The following is a 14,926-nucleotide window of genomic DNA, read 5'->3' as shown; positions in this document are numbered from 1 at the left end:
GTGACGTGTGCACAGCTGGACACCACGCACCCCGGCCACACCGGGATGACCTCTGAGTCCTCAGGTCAGTCGATGACACTGACACGCACGCACATCCTTCCACAGAAGCTTCCACCCTGTCTTTGATCCCATACTGCCCGCAGCCGGCCACCGGGCCCTGACCCGCCAGCCTGACTCCGGGTCCTGCCGTCCCCACCTTGCCTCTTCGCCGCCAGCCCCACTGACCAGTCTGTCTGCCAAATGGGGCCCTGAGTCTACTGGTGCCTGAATCCAATTTGCTCTCTATTTGGGAGCTAGGGAGCACTTTCAATGAATGGACATGTGATGAGGTCATATTCAAATTCCTCAAATTCCTCATTTTTCTCAGGATGCGACCCCGGCCTCAGGCACTTGGCCTAAAGCCCCTGCGTGATCTCACTGTGGCCGGCACTTTGGATCCTTCTCACCACTTTCTTCTTCCGCCTCCTGCTTCCGGTGTGGAGTGCTCCCACCGTGCGGTCCCAGAATGCCCTTCTCCTTCCACCCACGCTGGCTTTCCCATTCCTCCTCACGCAGACGCTTTGCCCAATAGATGGGGCCCCTCGTCCATGCGACGAGGAGCAGGGCTGGCCAGACACGGGGGACCACACCCACCCCTGCACCTGCGCCCACTGCCTTCTGACGCCTCCCTGCTCAGGGTGCAGCTGCCGCACTTGAACTCCGTGAAGCACGTAATGGCACTGCGGAGACCCTTGCTGCCCCACGCGGGGGCTGTGGAGGCCGGTCCTCATCAGTCTCCACGTGTCCCCCGCTGCCGGCCGACCTGCCGGCTCTGGTCTGGGCTGAAGAAACGGCACAGGTCCCTCTCCAGGGAGCTGCCTTCTGCCTCTCAGGTCCACGCGTGTGACACAGTCTTTTCACAAACATGCAAGGCTTTTAGGTTTCGTTTCTAGGCGTAGGTTTAAAATACGTCCCTTTTAAAACTTTTTATGAGTTTCTAAACTTCTTAGCAGATGATATGTTTTGGTTGATTTGAGAGAGAGCTCACATACACTCAGGTTTCTCAGCACACACCTTGTGATGGCGATTTTGTCCCCCGGGGCTCTGTCTGCCCGGCTTCTGCACCCTCAGCCCCACCTCCCCTCCTGGCACGAATGAGGGTGAAGAGGGAGACACACTGACACCATCCTGTCCCTCATCCACACACCACCCCCCGCTCAGCCCTCTGGCTGCTCCAGCTGCCACCTTGTCACCTTGGCCACCGTGTGGCGACTTCCTCTCCCCAGCCTCCTTTTGAACCTGCCGTCCACTTTGCCACCAAAACTCCCTGCACAGCCGTGGCCTCTGTGCAGCTGTGGGTTCAGGTCAGTGTGACTTGCTTACTGGCGACACACACAGGTGTCCCCGGGGGTTTCCCCCACCAGAGCCTCAGGGCTAGTGCGTCTCTGAGAAGCACCGGTTCCATTCAAGAGAATGGCGTGGAGAGTGACACTCAGGAGCCCTCAGCTGGGTGCCAGGTGGGTCTCCTGCTAGTGGGGGGTCACTGTTTACACCCCTCAAGGACAAAGGTAGAAAATCTATCGTGTGCAAGCACACACAGCCAGAAACACACATGGGCACATTTTTATTTATGTCTGTGGCTACAGGGAATAGAAGGAGGAGTTCACCCCGGTGTCTCCGATTCACACCCAGCACAGCCAGGTGCCCAGCTGCCCCCCCCCCCCCCCCGCCCACCCCTCACTCTCGCCCTGCCTGGGACAGGCCCCTGCTGCACACTGTCCTCACAGACTCACCTGTGCCGGTCCCCAAGTGTCCCCCAGCCACCTGCCCGCTGCAGCTGCCACCCTGCTCTCCGTCCCCACCTGTGCCAGACCCTCACCAACACATGGGCAGAGGCCGGCCGAGATGGGGTCCCCTCAACAACACATGGGCAGAGGCTGGCTGAGATGGGGTCCTAGCCTTCGTCTCCTTCCTCCCCGGGGAGCCTCCACTGGGGGACCTCGCTGTGTGTCCACGGTGTGCACACCGGTCACTTCCCAGTGGCAGGGGTCCAGCTCCCCATGAACCGAGGGTCTCTCTCTCCCACGCTGCTCTCTGCTCCGAGGCCTCCCACACGGGGGGCACCCGTGGGCCAGTGGCGGAGGGAATGGCTCCCTGGGAATCTCGGGCCCTTTGCTTCGTTCCTGTTTGACCACCTGGCTCACAGGGATGCAGGGAGGAGGGGGCGGCGCCTCTCACCTGAGAAGCTGCCCAGTCTGGGCGCAGCGGTGTCCCCGCCGTCGTAAATCTCCAGGGAGTCCCAGTTCTGCTCGGTGGCGAAGCTGATGACCTGGATCTGCGTGACAGGGAGACACAGTTGAAAGGAGCCGGGCCTGGGGGTCTCTATGAAGTTCAACATGTGGTGCCAGGAAGGCAAGACCAAACGTCCAACGGTCTCTACAAAGGGCTTTTTGGGTAGATTTTGTCCTAAGGATCTATTATTTTAATTTCTAATATAGAAACGTGGTTAGAGACGCTGTGCAGAAATCGTAAGAAAAGAGAAACTGGTTTTGATGTATGTGCTTAAAAGAACTGATTCAAAAATGGAAAAGCGAGCGAGAGGCCCGTGTGCGGGGCTGGGCCCTGTCTGCCTCGGACACTGGGCGGGACGGACACACCTGGATCCCTGAGCCCTCGGTGACGGTGATCCTCCAGACGCAGTTCAGGCTGTTGCCGTAGGGCTCCGGGTACCCGGGGGACAGGATGGTGCCTCTGCGCTGGGTGAAGTTGCCGCTGCAGGGGACTGAAAGACAGAGCCGACCCGGGAGATAAAACACAGCCAAGGGCATCCTCTGCCTGTGTGAGCAACTATTGTGAGAAATGTCACAGGGACCGCGATGCTCTGAAGGTCCATGGTAACCTGTTCTCTTAAATTAGCGACCCGAGTATCAGGTACAACACTACTCAGCTTAGACCTGTGTCTTTATAAACAAACCTCGTAACCACCCCTGCGGAGGCGCCCTTCCTGCCAAGGGCATCTGCGCGCCTACGCCTGTTTCAGGAATTCGCCTGCCGAGTTTCAGGAGCTCATTTCTGAGTGCTGACCGGCACCTAACTCCAGGGGATTTTGGTGCGGCTCAGGAGCAAGGGTGGAGAGGGGGAGAGGCGCCCGAAAGGCGCCCGTGACCCCCAGGGCCAACCCTGGCCACATCGCAGGTCTCCCATGAGCACAGCGGGGGAAACCAGGACTCACAATGTCATTGCCATTCAGCCTGCCTGGACCTGGTGCCCTGGAAACCTCATTGGTGCACACATGGGCGAAGGGTGTTCTGCAAAGTGACCGAGAAAGACCCCCCACCCCCAGTGGAATTATGCCCAGGGCTTGGGAGTTGGGGGGGTTCTCCGTAAGAATCGAGAGGAAAACACGTTTCCTCCTCGATCTGACTGGTGCTTCCACAAAACGGTGATGTTTAGGGTTTGCTGCTGCCCAGTTATTTCCAGTAACATAAACTGCTCTTCGAACTGGTCTGCAGCGTGATCGGATTATGGGGGTCAGACAGAGCGCTGACAGGCAGCTCCCTGACACCGTGGGGCGGTTGGGACCGGCAGCCTCGTGCACACAGGGACGCCCGGGGACACCCGCTCACCTACGCAGCTCGGGATGGTGTCGTTCCACTGGGCCAGCGCGTTGGGCACCGCCCGGCAGCGCACGGCCGAGGACCCCTGCAGCAGGTACCCGGGGTTACACTCGAACCGCACGACCGAACCCGCTGAAAACTCAGAGCCGATTCTCCGGCCGTATCTGGGCTCAGGGACGGAGCTGCACTGGGTGTCACTGGTCCGGGGCACGGCTGCAGGCAAAACATACAAGGCGGACGTCAGCGTCTGCGCAGACAGAGACCCCAGATGAGCCGGCTCGGAGTGGCAGTGACTGTGGAGTTGGTAACGCCGTCTACCGCTGGCCAGGGGAGGGGCGGGGGCACATGCCCACCCACAGTCCCCCTCCTGCTGACACCGAGGATGGCCTCCCGTCTCATCTCAGACAGGACACATGGCAGGAGGGCCGGGGATCAGTGCCCGGGAGGACCCAGGGACCTTCGGACAATTAAACCTAATTAATGAAGTGCCCAGTGATACTGACATCCCTAAGCACTTGAGCTTATTCCTCCTCAGGGACCCTAGACTCCAGTGAGAAAAGCCGCTGTCCACCAAGGACTGCGTATAATACGGTTGTCGAAAACAAGAACAAAACTGGAATAAGAACTACCCAAACCCGGCAGCCCCTTCTGGTTATTTACCCCAAATAACAGACATTGGGTCCTCAGAACATGTTCATTGCGGCGTTCTTTATTCACGACAGCCGCGTGATGGAAACAACCCGCATGTCCACCTCCTTCCCAGGGGTCTGCCTCTCGGACCAGCCACTCCCCATGGGCACGTGGCAGATGGGGACGGGAGAGCCGCTTTGGGGACAGAGAAGAGACCCCGCTTCCCTAGGCAGCCACCTGACACTTAGCGAGAAGATGTGCACTTTTAGAAACACGTCTAATATCCTAATTATATGTCTGGAAATGGCGAAAACTGGTGAAGCAACAAAAGCCAAGTTTAATGACATCCTGCCGGCGAGGGCATCGCTCAGCCCAGCCTGCAGGTGTGAGGACGACCGGGGCAGCTTTGCCACCTGCCACCTGGCGGCTGCTGGGCCTGAGTGCCGGGCCACGCCCCCTCCTGCTGACCACGCATGGCCTCTGAGCCCGCTGTGAGTCCGGGGCTGACCACAGTGCTGTCGGAAAATCTACACAATCCCCAGAAAAGATCTGAGTCCCGCTCTTCCCATTAACATGAGCGATTTCCTAGTCGCAGCTGCATCCGCGCTCCGTTCCTCAACCTCCTGACACAGACAGACACTGCCCACCCACTGCCCGGACAGCCCCCCGCCGGAAGCAGCCAGCACAGCCTGACCCCCGCCCCGCCCCTGCGGGGACTCCCTGTGGAGACATCGGTTTCTCCACGCCTCGTGGGCCCTGTGGATACAGCGAGGGAAACCCTCGCTGGTCCAATGGTGGGTGTGTCCCAGTCTGTGGGGGTGGGCAGTGGCCGCTGAGCATCCTTGCTGCTTGGTGGGGAGGTGCCCCCCCCCCCCGGTTGCAGCTCAGAATCCATCAGCTGTCGGGGGTCTTCTGGTCATGAAAAGGGCAGGGGGTGCAGGTTGGGAAATACTTCGTGGCCAGGAGGTCAGTCATGGCAAACGGACTCTGACACGCAGACACAGCAGGCTCCCAGCTGGGGACCCAGAAACCCCGTCCTCGTCCTCTGCGGTGAGAATTGGCCTGTGTTTGCATCTGCGACCTGTCCCTCTGGGCCCTACATTTCTTCATTTGCACACACAGCGCTCGCTGGGACTCATGTCCTCAGGGATCACCCTCATCTCCAAGCTGCCCCCCCAAACGCACTGGCCTCCTGCAGTGAAGTGACCTCGGCCACGACAGGCCCCACTGGAAGCCTCTGGGAAGACAGCGAGCTCATCTGAAGTCAGAGGATTATTTTGATCGGACTCCATTTCAAGGCAGCACTGACACACTTTCTATCAGAAGGCGGACGTTAATAACATTGTCTCCTGTCTCGTGGCTACAGTTAAAGCATTAGTGAGAGTTGTAGGTTCCTCTGACGAAAAGCAGGCAAACCGGGCTGTTCTGTCACAATACGTGATGGCGGTAACGGCGCCCCCTGCAGGTTTTTGGCGTCCCGACACCCCCGGTCCTCAAGGGCGCGGTGTCCTGTGATGACGAAGCTCATCAGGTACCTGAGTGATTCCAAGGTTCAGAAACGAGAAAGCAGGAAGCTGTACCAGTGGGGAAAGCCCTATTCAGAACGTTTTCATAGGGCGGAGTTCGGAGAGTCTGGGCTCCCATAAACCCCTCTCCTTCAGGGGCCAACGTCTGATTGAACTTTTCACGAGTGTCAGAAACACCACTGAGTGTTCCCGCGTCATTTGTCACGGCCATTCTCAGTCCCAGCTCTTTACCCTGAGGGTTTAGCTGTGACATAAAGCCATTGATTTTTGCATAAACTCAGCACAGGGGCCACAGCAGGAAAGAGGGTGCGCTGGACCCCACGAAATACCGAGGATGCCGGAGTCATCACCTGTTCTTGAGGACAAGGGAGGCGCAGTCACCTATGAGTCCCTGGCTTTATTTCTGCTGCTGGGGTTTGGCCGTGTCGATGTTAATATGTTACTTTAAAGAAAGAAAGCATTTTTTAAAGGATAACTTTGAAGTGTAGCATTTGAAAACAGGATAGCCATTGGGTCTTTTGCCTCAGATATTTTATATCACCATCTGATTGCTCTTCTAATCTTTAAAAAAGAAAAACCACCCTCAAAGGATGCCTGTTCTCAAGGCAGCTGAGGTCGGGAACCTGAAATTTGAGATTTTCCAGGATGGAAACTTAGACCAAGTGGTCCAGGTTGTTCACGTCTCACCAACTTTGGTTTGTAAACAGGCTTTTGCAAAAGGTAACAGTGAGCTGGCCTTTAGAAAGGTAGGAGGGTTACTACGCGCCAGAACTGACCACTCCCCAGTCAAGCCTGCTTTCTAAGGACGGGGCCATTTCCAGTCCAACTGAAAGCTTCTCGGAGCGCCACGTAACTGGCTTCAACTCGTCTTCGGTCCGGCAGCGCCTGCTGGAACTGGGTCGGGCGAGTTTCCCTCCGACTGGCCTCGCGCACGCCCGCTCCCTCGCCGTTCCTGCGCGATCACCTGACCGCTGAAGGCAGACCGGTGTCTTCAGGGACCTGAAGGGTGGACCTGCAGGGGGAGGTCACTAGACACACAAGTGACGTGGCAGCTTGTTATCCCCCCGAGTCCTGAAACACACGATGCCGTCGTGCAGTTTCCTGGAGTGTGTTCATGAACGAGGAAAGGCTGCTCTAGGGCGGGACACTCCTCCGCTCTGGGGGGAACCTGGGAGAGCAGCTTAGGGTCTTTGGCCTCGAGCAAAACGGGGACCCAGGAAAGTGGGGTGCTGCTCCTGATCCGCAGACTCAGCTCGCCACTGCCGGAGAGGATGGCGTCTCCCAGATCCCAGCCTGCGCCGCCCTGCACCCCAGAGACACAGACTTGCCCACGCCTCCAAAAGGGAGACCGTGGACCAGTTACACGCCACCACCCCAAGTTCACGGATGAACATGCAAAACACGAGCGAGCGGCACATGGGAAAAAGCCCTCGTTTCTCAGGAACCCTGAGGTATCTCAAACACGCTGTTGCATAAGCCCCAACTTCAAAAATAAATAGAAAGCACTGAGATCTCAAAAGTCAATAGAACACAAAATAAAATAAGTATTTACAGAGTGATAGATGCAGGGACATTTTATATGGTTTTGTGAAATTACTGTCTTTTCAAGCAGTTTTTGCAGTGAGATTTGGAAACGGATAACTTACTTTATGAGTGTTTCCTTAGCAGGGTTACTAAAATCTAAACTTTTAGGGAACATTTTTCTTAATTAGATGAACTATAATGCGTTTGAAACTGTTTTGCAAAACGCGAAGTTCTACATAAAACGCACTTGACTGACATGTGTTTCCTGCCTACGTCAGATAAATGAGGTGATGTTTCGTCTTTGTGGTTTAAACAGATGTGTGTCAAACTAAAAACCTTAACGTTCTTATTAAATAACTGTGCTACAAACAAACGAACACCCTCAATCTCTTAAACGCCTAAGGATGCAGCTGGGGACTTTCGGGCCGCCCCCGGGACAGCGGTGGATGCCGGGGGGGTCGGGAGGGCCCCTCGTGGCCGTGGCCTTTACCTTGATACACGAAGTGGAAGCCGCGGGCAGACGCCCCACTCTTGGCGCTGAACCGGAGCAGGATCTGATTCGACGTCGCCAGAGGCAGGGTCTCCCCTGGGGAAGAAACAGAGCTGGCACACGGGCGGACCCACGCAATGCACCGCGCTGTGGCGGGCGATGGCATCTCGGAAAATGGTTACCGACTGGGAATTTGACCCGTGACTTTTGAAGGCTCGTGGAACTGCACTTTGGGGTTTAGGGCAGACCCACTGTTTCCACGGCGACTCGAGGGCTCAGCTCTTGCACGTCCATTCTGCTGTGACGTCATTCTAACCAGGATCCCACTCTGCTCCCCTCTGAAAGAGCATCGCCCACAACAGCCTACAAGCCGCTGAGGTGGGAAACAGGACTGGGTGAGTCGTGGGGGCAGAGTCAGCTCCAGCTGACAATTGCATGCTCAGACTTTACGTAAACTTGGCAAAGTGTCTCTGATTCCACAGCTGGTTTAAAAAATAAAGGATTTAGGTAAAAGCCTCATGAAGCACATTTTATTTTCATCTTCTGACTGAAGTGCAGGCGCCAAGCCCAAGGGGTCACTCTCGGGTCCTGTGAGGGGCGTGGGGATGGCGTGACCCTCCAGAGGTAAGTTTTCAATGTGGGTCTGTGTTTTACACACATGTCCTCTGGGGTCCTCTAGACCCCCATCTTTGGACACAGAAATGACCAAGACTCAGGTTTATGGCCGTGGGTCATAGTGAAAACAGGCCTACCAGACTCTGACCTCGGGTGGCCCCGGCCTGTGATGCACACAGAGGGCCTCCCTGGGTTTCAGTGGCCGGCAGGATGCAGTGGTGCCGCCACAGACAGGCACGTGGTGTGCGTGCGAGCACGCTGCAGGCCAGTCACCCCGCGGAACGCTGCTCAGAACGAAGCAGCCAAGGCCCGCCCAGAGCGTGTCGTCTCCCAGGGAGACTTAAAAACGCCCCGTGCAGCGAAAACGCAGAGTGAAAATCAGCTGCGAGTTCACATCCTGTGCTTCGTGAAGCCCCCAGTCTGCGGACACGTGGACATAGATGGGTGCATGTGTGTGAACACATGTACTGTTTACACGTGTGGGTGTGGTGGCGCCACACATGAACAGGATTCAAATGGTGGAGACACATGCCAGTCCTGTCAGCTCTGGGAAGGAGGCCCAGCAGGCAAAGTGCACAGAACGGTTCTTCCTCTTTCTGACACTTGCCGTCCTTATCGAGACGGACATTGCGTTTTTCGGAATCTTAGGAAGTAAAACGATAGAGCCAAGCAGTTTCTCCATGTGGGATAAAAGTGCGTCTGAACTTCTACATCGAAGGTAAGATCGTACTAAAACAAACGCACTCTGAGATCGTTAACTTCCCTCTCCCCACCCCCAACACACACACACACACACGCGCGCGCATGTTAAAAATCCCTCCCTCGCACTACCCCAGTGCAACAGAAGCGAAGCATTACCGGAATGCGAGCCGGACAGCGAGCTGAGCAGCCTGGCCTGCGGCTGGGCCCCGTCAAACAGCTCCACCACGTCGTCCAGCGCCGTCTGGAAGTAGGCGAACTGCCCAAACACCACTGGGGAAGGAAGGCGCGCACGGCAGGCTTAGCGGAGGAGGGGGCACAGGTTTTGCCTGCACTACGGACTGACTCATTCCTCCGAAGGGTCCCAGTCCTAAGACCCCAGGAAAAAATAATGAACTACTTTGCTTTCTGAAACTTTTCAGCTAAGACTGTTTGACTTTGTTCCTCCTTTAGTTCTTAAGGGATGGAGCGGGGTTGCTGTTTTCTGCACAGTTTGAACATCAGTAAAGATGGTTTCCTTTCATTCTACTTTTGGGCGGGGGGGGTCCCCTGGACACCACCCCACTTAGTCTAGGGCCCGAGGAGCCAGATCAGGGAGCAGGACACGGCCTGGTTTGGAGAGCATATGATTCAGTGTGGAGTTAGAGACTCTTACGTGCTGAGTATTTTCACGGGGAATTCATGTGAGTTCCTTGCAGTGTAAGTGCGGGACTCAGCCACACGGGTAGAAACTGTTTCTTGTAATTGCACTCGACATTTTGTCCACCTTCCAGGTTGTGAAGTCGCAGGAACACACCTCCACCGAGGGCGCTGCGGCCGCAGACTTTCCCACCGCGCACCTGACCGACGTGGCCATGCCGGGGTCACAGAAACCCGCGGTTTAGCACCGATTCCTGAGCAACAAGCAGCTGGGTCCCACGTAGGTGTCTGCGTCTGGCCGAGAGCCTCGCACACTGTTCTGAGCAAGATGCGGAGGTGTGCACACCCATCGTGCACGTCGGGATTCCAGTGAAGGCACCGAGGGAAGTGTGGGCACGACAAGGCGACCCGAAGCCTGCGGCTCCTGTGTGTGTTCAGTTGTGCACACGACACACGCTCTATCGCACACTCATGTTCTGTGCATGTGTGATAGAACACGCGCACCAGATGCCCACAAGGACTGAGGATGCATGTGGGCAAGGGCCGGACCCCCCGTGACGGGGCTGCCCTAAAACAGCATCACGAGGAGGGGACCCTGGTTTTCGCGAGGTTCTCTCTTCCACAGTTTCTTCCTTCGCCGTCTCGTCCTCTGAGCTGGGGCTGAAACCCAGGGTCGGCTCTGGGGCGAAGGTGTCGGGGGGGACGGTGCTCACCGAGGGGTTGCGTGGTCCGGTCTGTGTTTTAGGAAGGATGTTTTGGGGAGGCTTTGGGGTGAACAAGGGGGGTTGGCACCTGAAGGCCTGTCTTAGCTGTCCCTTCCCCAGTGACCGCCACCCCATCTCACAGGACTCGGTGGCACTGCTTTTCATTCATCTTGACACTTATCACAGTCGTTGAGTTGAGTCGTTCCCCAGCAGGGAGTCAGGGAGGGTGGAAGCTAAGACAGTGCAGATTTTCATCAGGGATGTCCTGTTCGTTTATGTCACTGAGTGTTCCAGCTTGGAAAGTCAGATCAATACGCAGGACGGGGGTGTGAGCTTTTCTGCTGAAAAATCATAATTGCGTTGTGACAACTCAATAAAATCCCGGAATAAGCTGAAATGATGGCATATAAATAATAAATGACAGAACTTCACAGACATTGTTTGATTTCTCCCAAAAGCCAGCTTCTTGCCCAGCAATTGATGTTCTTGCTGTAGAATTGAATTTAAAAAATGTTTTACCTCCAGTCGACTCTGACATTAGAATCTTTATCGGCTTTATTTCTACGAGGGGTAGCTGCTCACTTGCGTGCGAAGAAAAAGCCAGACGATGCAGGGTTTTGGTTTTACTGCTGGAAAAAGGCGCTGGTCGGTGCTATGACGAAGCCTACTATTGGGCTGGCTCTGGGGAGGAAGGCCACGCAAAGGACAGGGTCCTGTTCATCAGGGTTGTGGGGGAGATGCTGGTGTCCAGCGCTGAGCTCACACCAAGGACCGGTTGCCCTGGAGAACCTTCTGGAAATGCAGCCCTTCAGAGAAACAGGCTTGGGCTCCGGTTGGAAGCAAAGTTGAGGAGGGAAGGTCAGGGAGCCTGGTTTCCAGGGTCAGACAGGACACAGCCGGGCCTCCCACCTCCGATCACTCACAGGTGTGCTCCCGACTCAGTGACATCCCTCACGGTCACAGGATGATGTCCCTGACCCAGGAGGCTCTGCAGTCCTCCCTGAGTCCCGGAAACTGCCCGCTGAGAAGGTACTTTGTAGCCAACGCAAGGGGCAAACCAGACCTGTTCTCTCTGACTCTCGGGGGCCAGAACCCTGGGAAGACAGGGGAGCAGTCCAGGTCCCAGAGGGAAGAGGAAGGAGCTGGGTCCTGTGTGGGCCGGGCCGGGAAACCTCCCCTCCTCGTGGCCCGCCTTCACGGCGGTTTATTATGCCAACAGCTGGGGTGGCTGTAAAGCGACGGACCCGTGCACACCGACAACAGGACCACGAGTCCACAAACACACGGAGACATCCTTACCGAACTCCTGGGGCACCGTGATGGAGTACAGGCACACCTGGCCGGCCGTGTAGTTCTGGGGGTAGCTGGGGGACAGCACCACGCCCTCCGACCCGGCGTACTGGCCCCCGCAGGGAGCTGGAAGGGGAGCGACCAGGATTAGGTGCCCGTAACGAGGCGCCAGGGGCAGGGGCGGGAGCCACAGGGGCCCAGGGGAGAAGCGGCGTGCCGGGGCCACCTAAAGACCCAGCAGAGCGTGAAGGTCCAAAAGCTGCTTCGCTTTGCTGCCCAAAGCAAAGAGGAAAGAAAGCCCACTCTCTCCTAGGACAGAACAGAAGTGAGCTAAGGGAGCAGGAGAGCGGAATGCTGTCTGCCTTCGGGCCTTTCTCGCATCCTAACCGCGACCCCAACCACAGCCTACAGGGGCCAGTGGGGCGCCGTCCACTGACCAGCTTGGACTCCAAGGCAAGGGCGGGGCAGGCAGGACCCCAGGTCACTTACCGCTGCAGGACGGCAGGACCCGGTCCCAGGCTGGCTTCCCGTCAGCTCCGATCACGCACGTGATGGACGACGGGTCCACGATGGTGTAGCCAGGGTCACACTGGTAGGTCACGGTGGAGCCCAATTTGAAATCTGTCCCGACTCTCGTCCCGTTCATGATGTTTCCAGGGTCAAAGCAGGCCTCCCGCGGTTTCTCTGCAGAAGGAACGAATGTGAGATTGGGCGTCTCAGTTTGTGTGTGTTCCGTTGTCTGGTTGCTCATTTATTTATTTTTTTTAGTGCCTCAATGGAATCCAACATTTGAGAAATGCTCAACAAATATTTATCGATTGTCTAATAACAAGGTTATTCATTAATTATCAAGCTAATAGTTGCATATGGTAGCAATAACTATCAAGTTATTAATGATCAAATTCAGTGTAGGGAATGAAGAAGACAAAGACCTTATAAGTACGACTCATGGTTGTGAACAAAGGTGGGGGAATGTGGGGGGGAGGGGGTGTGCAGGGGGAGGGGGAGGAAGGGAAGAAAAAAATGGGACAACTGTAATAGCATAATCAGTAAAATATACTTAAAATTTAATAATGAAGTGTCATGGAAAAATAGGGAAAATAAAATTATATCTCTAAGTTTTCAAACTGCTGTACATTTTCCTATAGGATTGCTATTGAATTACTTTCATCTGGATATAGTTTTATACATCTATCCCTCTTTTGAACACAGATTTTAGTGCTGAGCCAAAGAAACTGATTTGGGGAAATCAGTTCATTTTCTGACTCTTCTACTGAAGTCCCCGTAAGGTGGAAACGCAGCTCGCCCAGGAAGCGATGGGGGCGTCGGGCTTCCCCACCGAGGCGCGGATGGACTGAGAAGACGACAGGGAAAGACGCTCTGGCCTCCGCCACCCTTGCCAAGTCCAAGGACGCACCAGCCTGAGCGAGAAATGCCCTTCGCCTGCCCGCACGCGCGCAGCCCTCGGTGCGTGGATCCCGGACACACCTGTCCCAGCTGCAGTGGCAGCGGCTGAGACTTGGGGGCCTGTGCGCGTTTGGCACTGGGCATGCGCACAGTGCGCGGTCCCTTCGGCTCGGTCCGTGCAGGGTCCCGCCCACTCCACACCTGAGAGTCTGGACCGACTCCAGAAAAATCACATAACTTTCAGGAAAACACCCTGGGGAGACCTGTCCACCTGTGGGTCCATTCAGTAAGACAGACAGCTACCCCAAACCTCTTTTCCCAAATATGAATACAAAATCAGCTTTATTTTTTTCTCGGAGTCTTGTCGCGGCGTAGGTAAACCCAGCTCCCCCTTGGTAGACTTAATATGTTCAACGTGCTGTTCCAACAGACCTCCCCAAACATCTCCAGGCGGAGAAGTCGCCCGCGCCTCCACGTTGCCTGGAATCTCGTCCTCCGACCTGCGTCCTGTTGCTGCTTCTCCGCGCTCCGCCATCCAAGCTCCCCACCACGTCAGAAGCGGTGGCAGCGCACTTCCCCGTCTCCGCGTGGTCAACACGCAAGTTCCCTGAAATGTCCCCCTTGGTGCTGTAAAGTTAATAAACTACCACTCCGCACGCGTGCGCGTCAATGTGCACGTGTGAGGGCGGGGTTGGTGATTCCAACATGGGCTTGAGCGCAACTCGAGTGGGTAAGATAGAAACTTCCTGCCATTTCCTTGGGCCTCCCTCCCGCAGGAAGCTTATGCGCGCCCATCCCCCCCTGTGCGGGCAGAGCTCCGCACGTCTAAGAACCTCCGGAAAGTGGGAGTGCGAGGCAGGATGCTATTTCATTTTTGATGGTGATCCATTGGGACGGGCGCCCTGGGCGGCAGCAGGCAGGAGTCGGGAGAACCTTCCACCGCACTCGGCCCTGAGGACCCGATAATGCAGGGAAGGGACCCAGCCCAGACCCGGGCTGGGCCCGCGGGGAGAGCAGCAGGCCTGTTTCCCGCATGTATTCCTCATTTCCCATCGTGTCTGCGCCGGTCTGCGAGTCCGCGTGGGCCTGGCAGTCTCCTTGGCAAGTGCTGACTCGTGCATTAGCATATTCTAATTGCCATTAGCAAGCATTAGCATGTTCTATCGCACCGTTTACTTGCGTGCTGTGGTGAAAGTGCAACATATATAAATATCGCATAATACATACTTTTATATGTCTGTTTAACCACAGTATACACATGCATGCAAATGTGCACCCGTAAGTATTTGCATATATTTGATGGTGATATATTTGGGGATCATGCCCTAGAATAAATCGTATCGACCAACAGGCCATATCGCTTCTATGACCTGCATGTACAGTGACATGCTCACATATAACAATGCGACACCCTCTGTGGGCTCCGTGTCTCGGCTGTCGGTGGGTTTTGTGGACGGTCTCTCCAATCGCTTCACTGCAAACCTACGTGGCTCTTTCAAAGGGAGGTGACAGTCTGGTGATTCTCTGCAGCTGCCTCCGAGCCCATAGAGGACCCGGGACACCTCTCTTCAGTGTGAAGGGACAAATGGGCACAGCTGCCCCCAGAGCAGCCTGGGGTCTTCTCCGTCACCCGCATGACGCTCTGAGTGCCTGGCAATCCAGGTGCTTGTTGGGCGCGCACGTCTCTCTCACAGAAGAGTGAAGAGTTCTCGGCAGACGCCTGCAGTCCAAGGTCGTCCCCTTGTCAGCCTTGTGGGCCATTGACTTTGTGTTCAACCTCTAGCTAATTATCTGCTGGGTGGAGCC

At 56.0% G+C, this 14,926-nt stretch overlaps 1 protein-coding gene across 1 annotated transcript in view; it reads right to left on the bottom strand.

The window, feature by feature from the left end:
- The window catches only part of CSMD1 (CUB and Sushi multiple domains 1), a 775,017-nt gene that overhangs the window by 97,179 nt on the left and 662,912 nt on the right, over positions 1-14,926 (bottom strand). The window contains exons 30-36 of the mRNA XM_037063399.1: positions 12,203-12,397; positions 11,723-11,839; positions 9,240-9,353; positions 7,767-7,862; positions 3,606-3,809; positions 2,637-2,761; positions 2,218-2,314 (exon numbers count right to left, since the gene is read on the bottom strand). Of these exons, the coding sequence (XP_036919294.1) occupies positions 2,218-2,314; positions 2,637-2,761; positions 3,606-3,809; positions 7,767-7,862; positions 9,240-9,353; positions 11,723-11,839; positions 12,203-12,397 (948 nt within the window). The remainder of the gene's footprint in view (positions 1-2,217; positions 2,315-2,636; positions 2,762-3,605; positions 3,810-7,766; positions 7,863-9,239; positions 9,354-11,722; positions 11,840-12,202; positions 12,398-14,926) is intronic.

Source organism: Sturnira hondurensis, unplaced genomic scaffold (genome assembly GCF_014824575.4).
Source record: "Sturnira hondurensis isolate 20B ecotype Veracruz unplaced genomic scaffold, ASM1482457v3 Scaffold0014436, whole genome shotgun sequence".
NCBI lineage: Eukaryota > Metazoa > Chordata > Mammalia > Chiroptera > Phyllostomidae > Sturnira > Sturnira hondurensis.
This window is presented reverse-complemented; position numbering and strand designations above follow the sequence as displayed.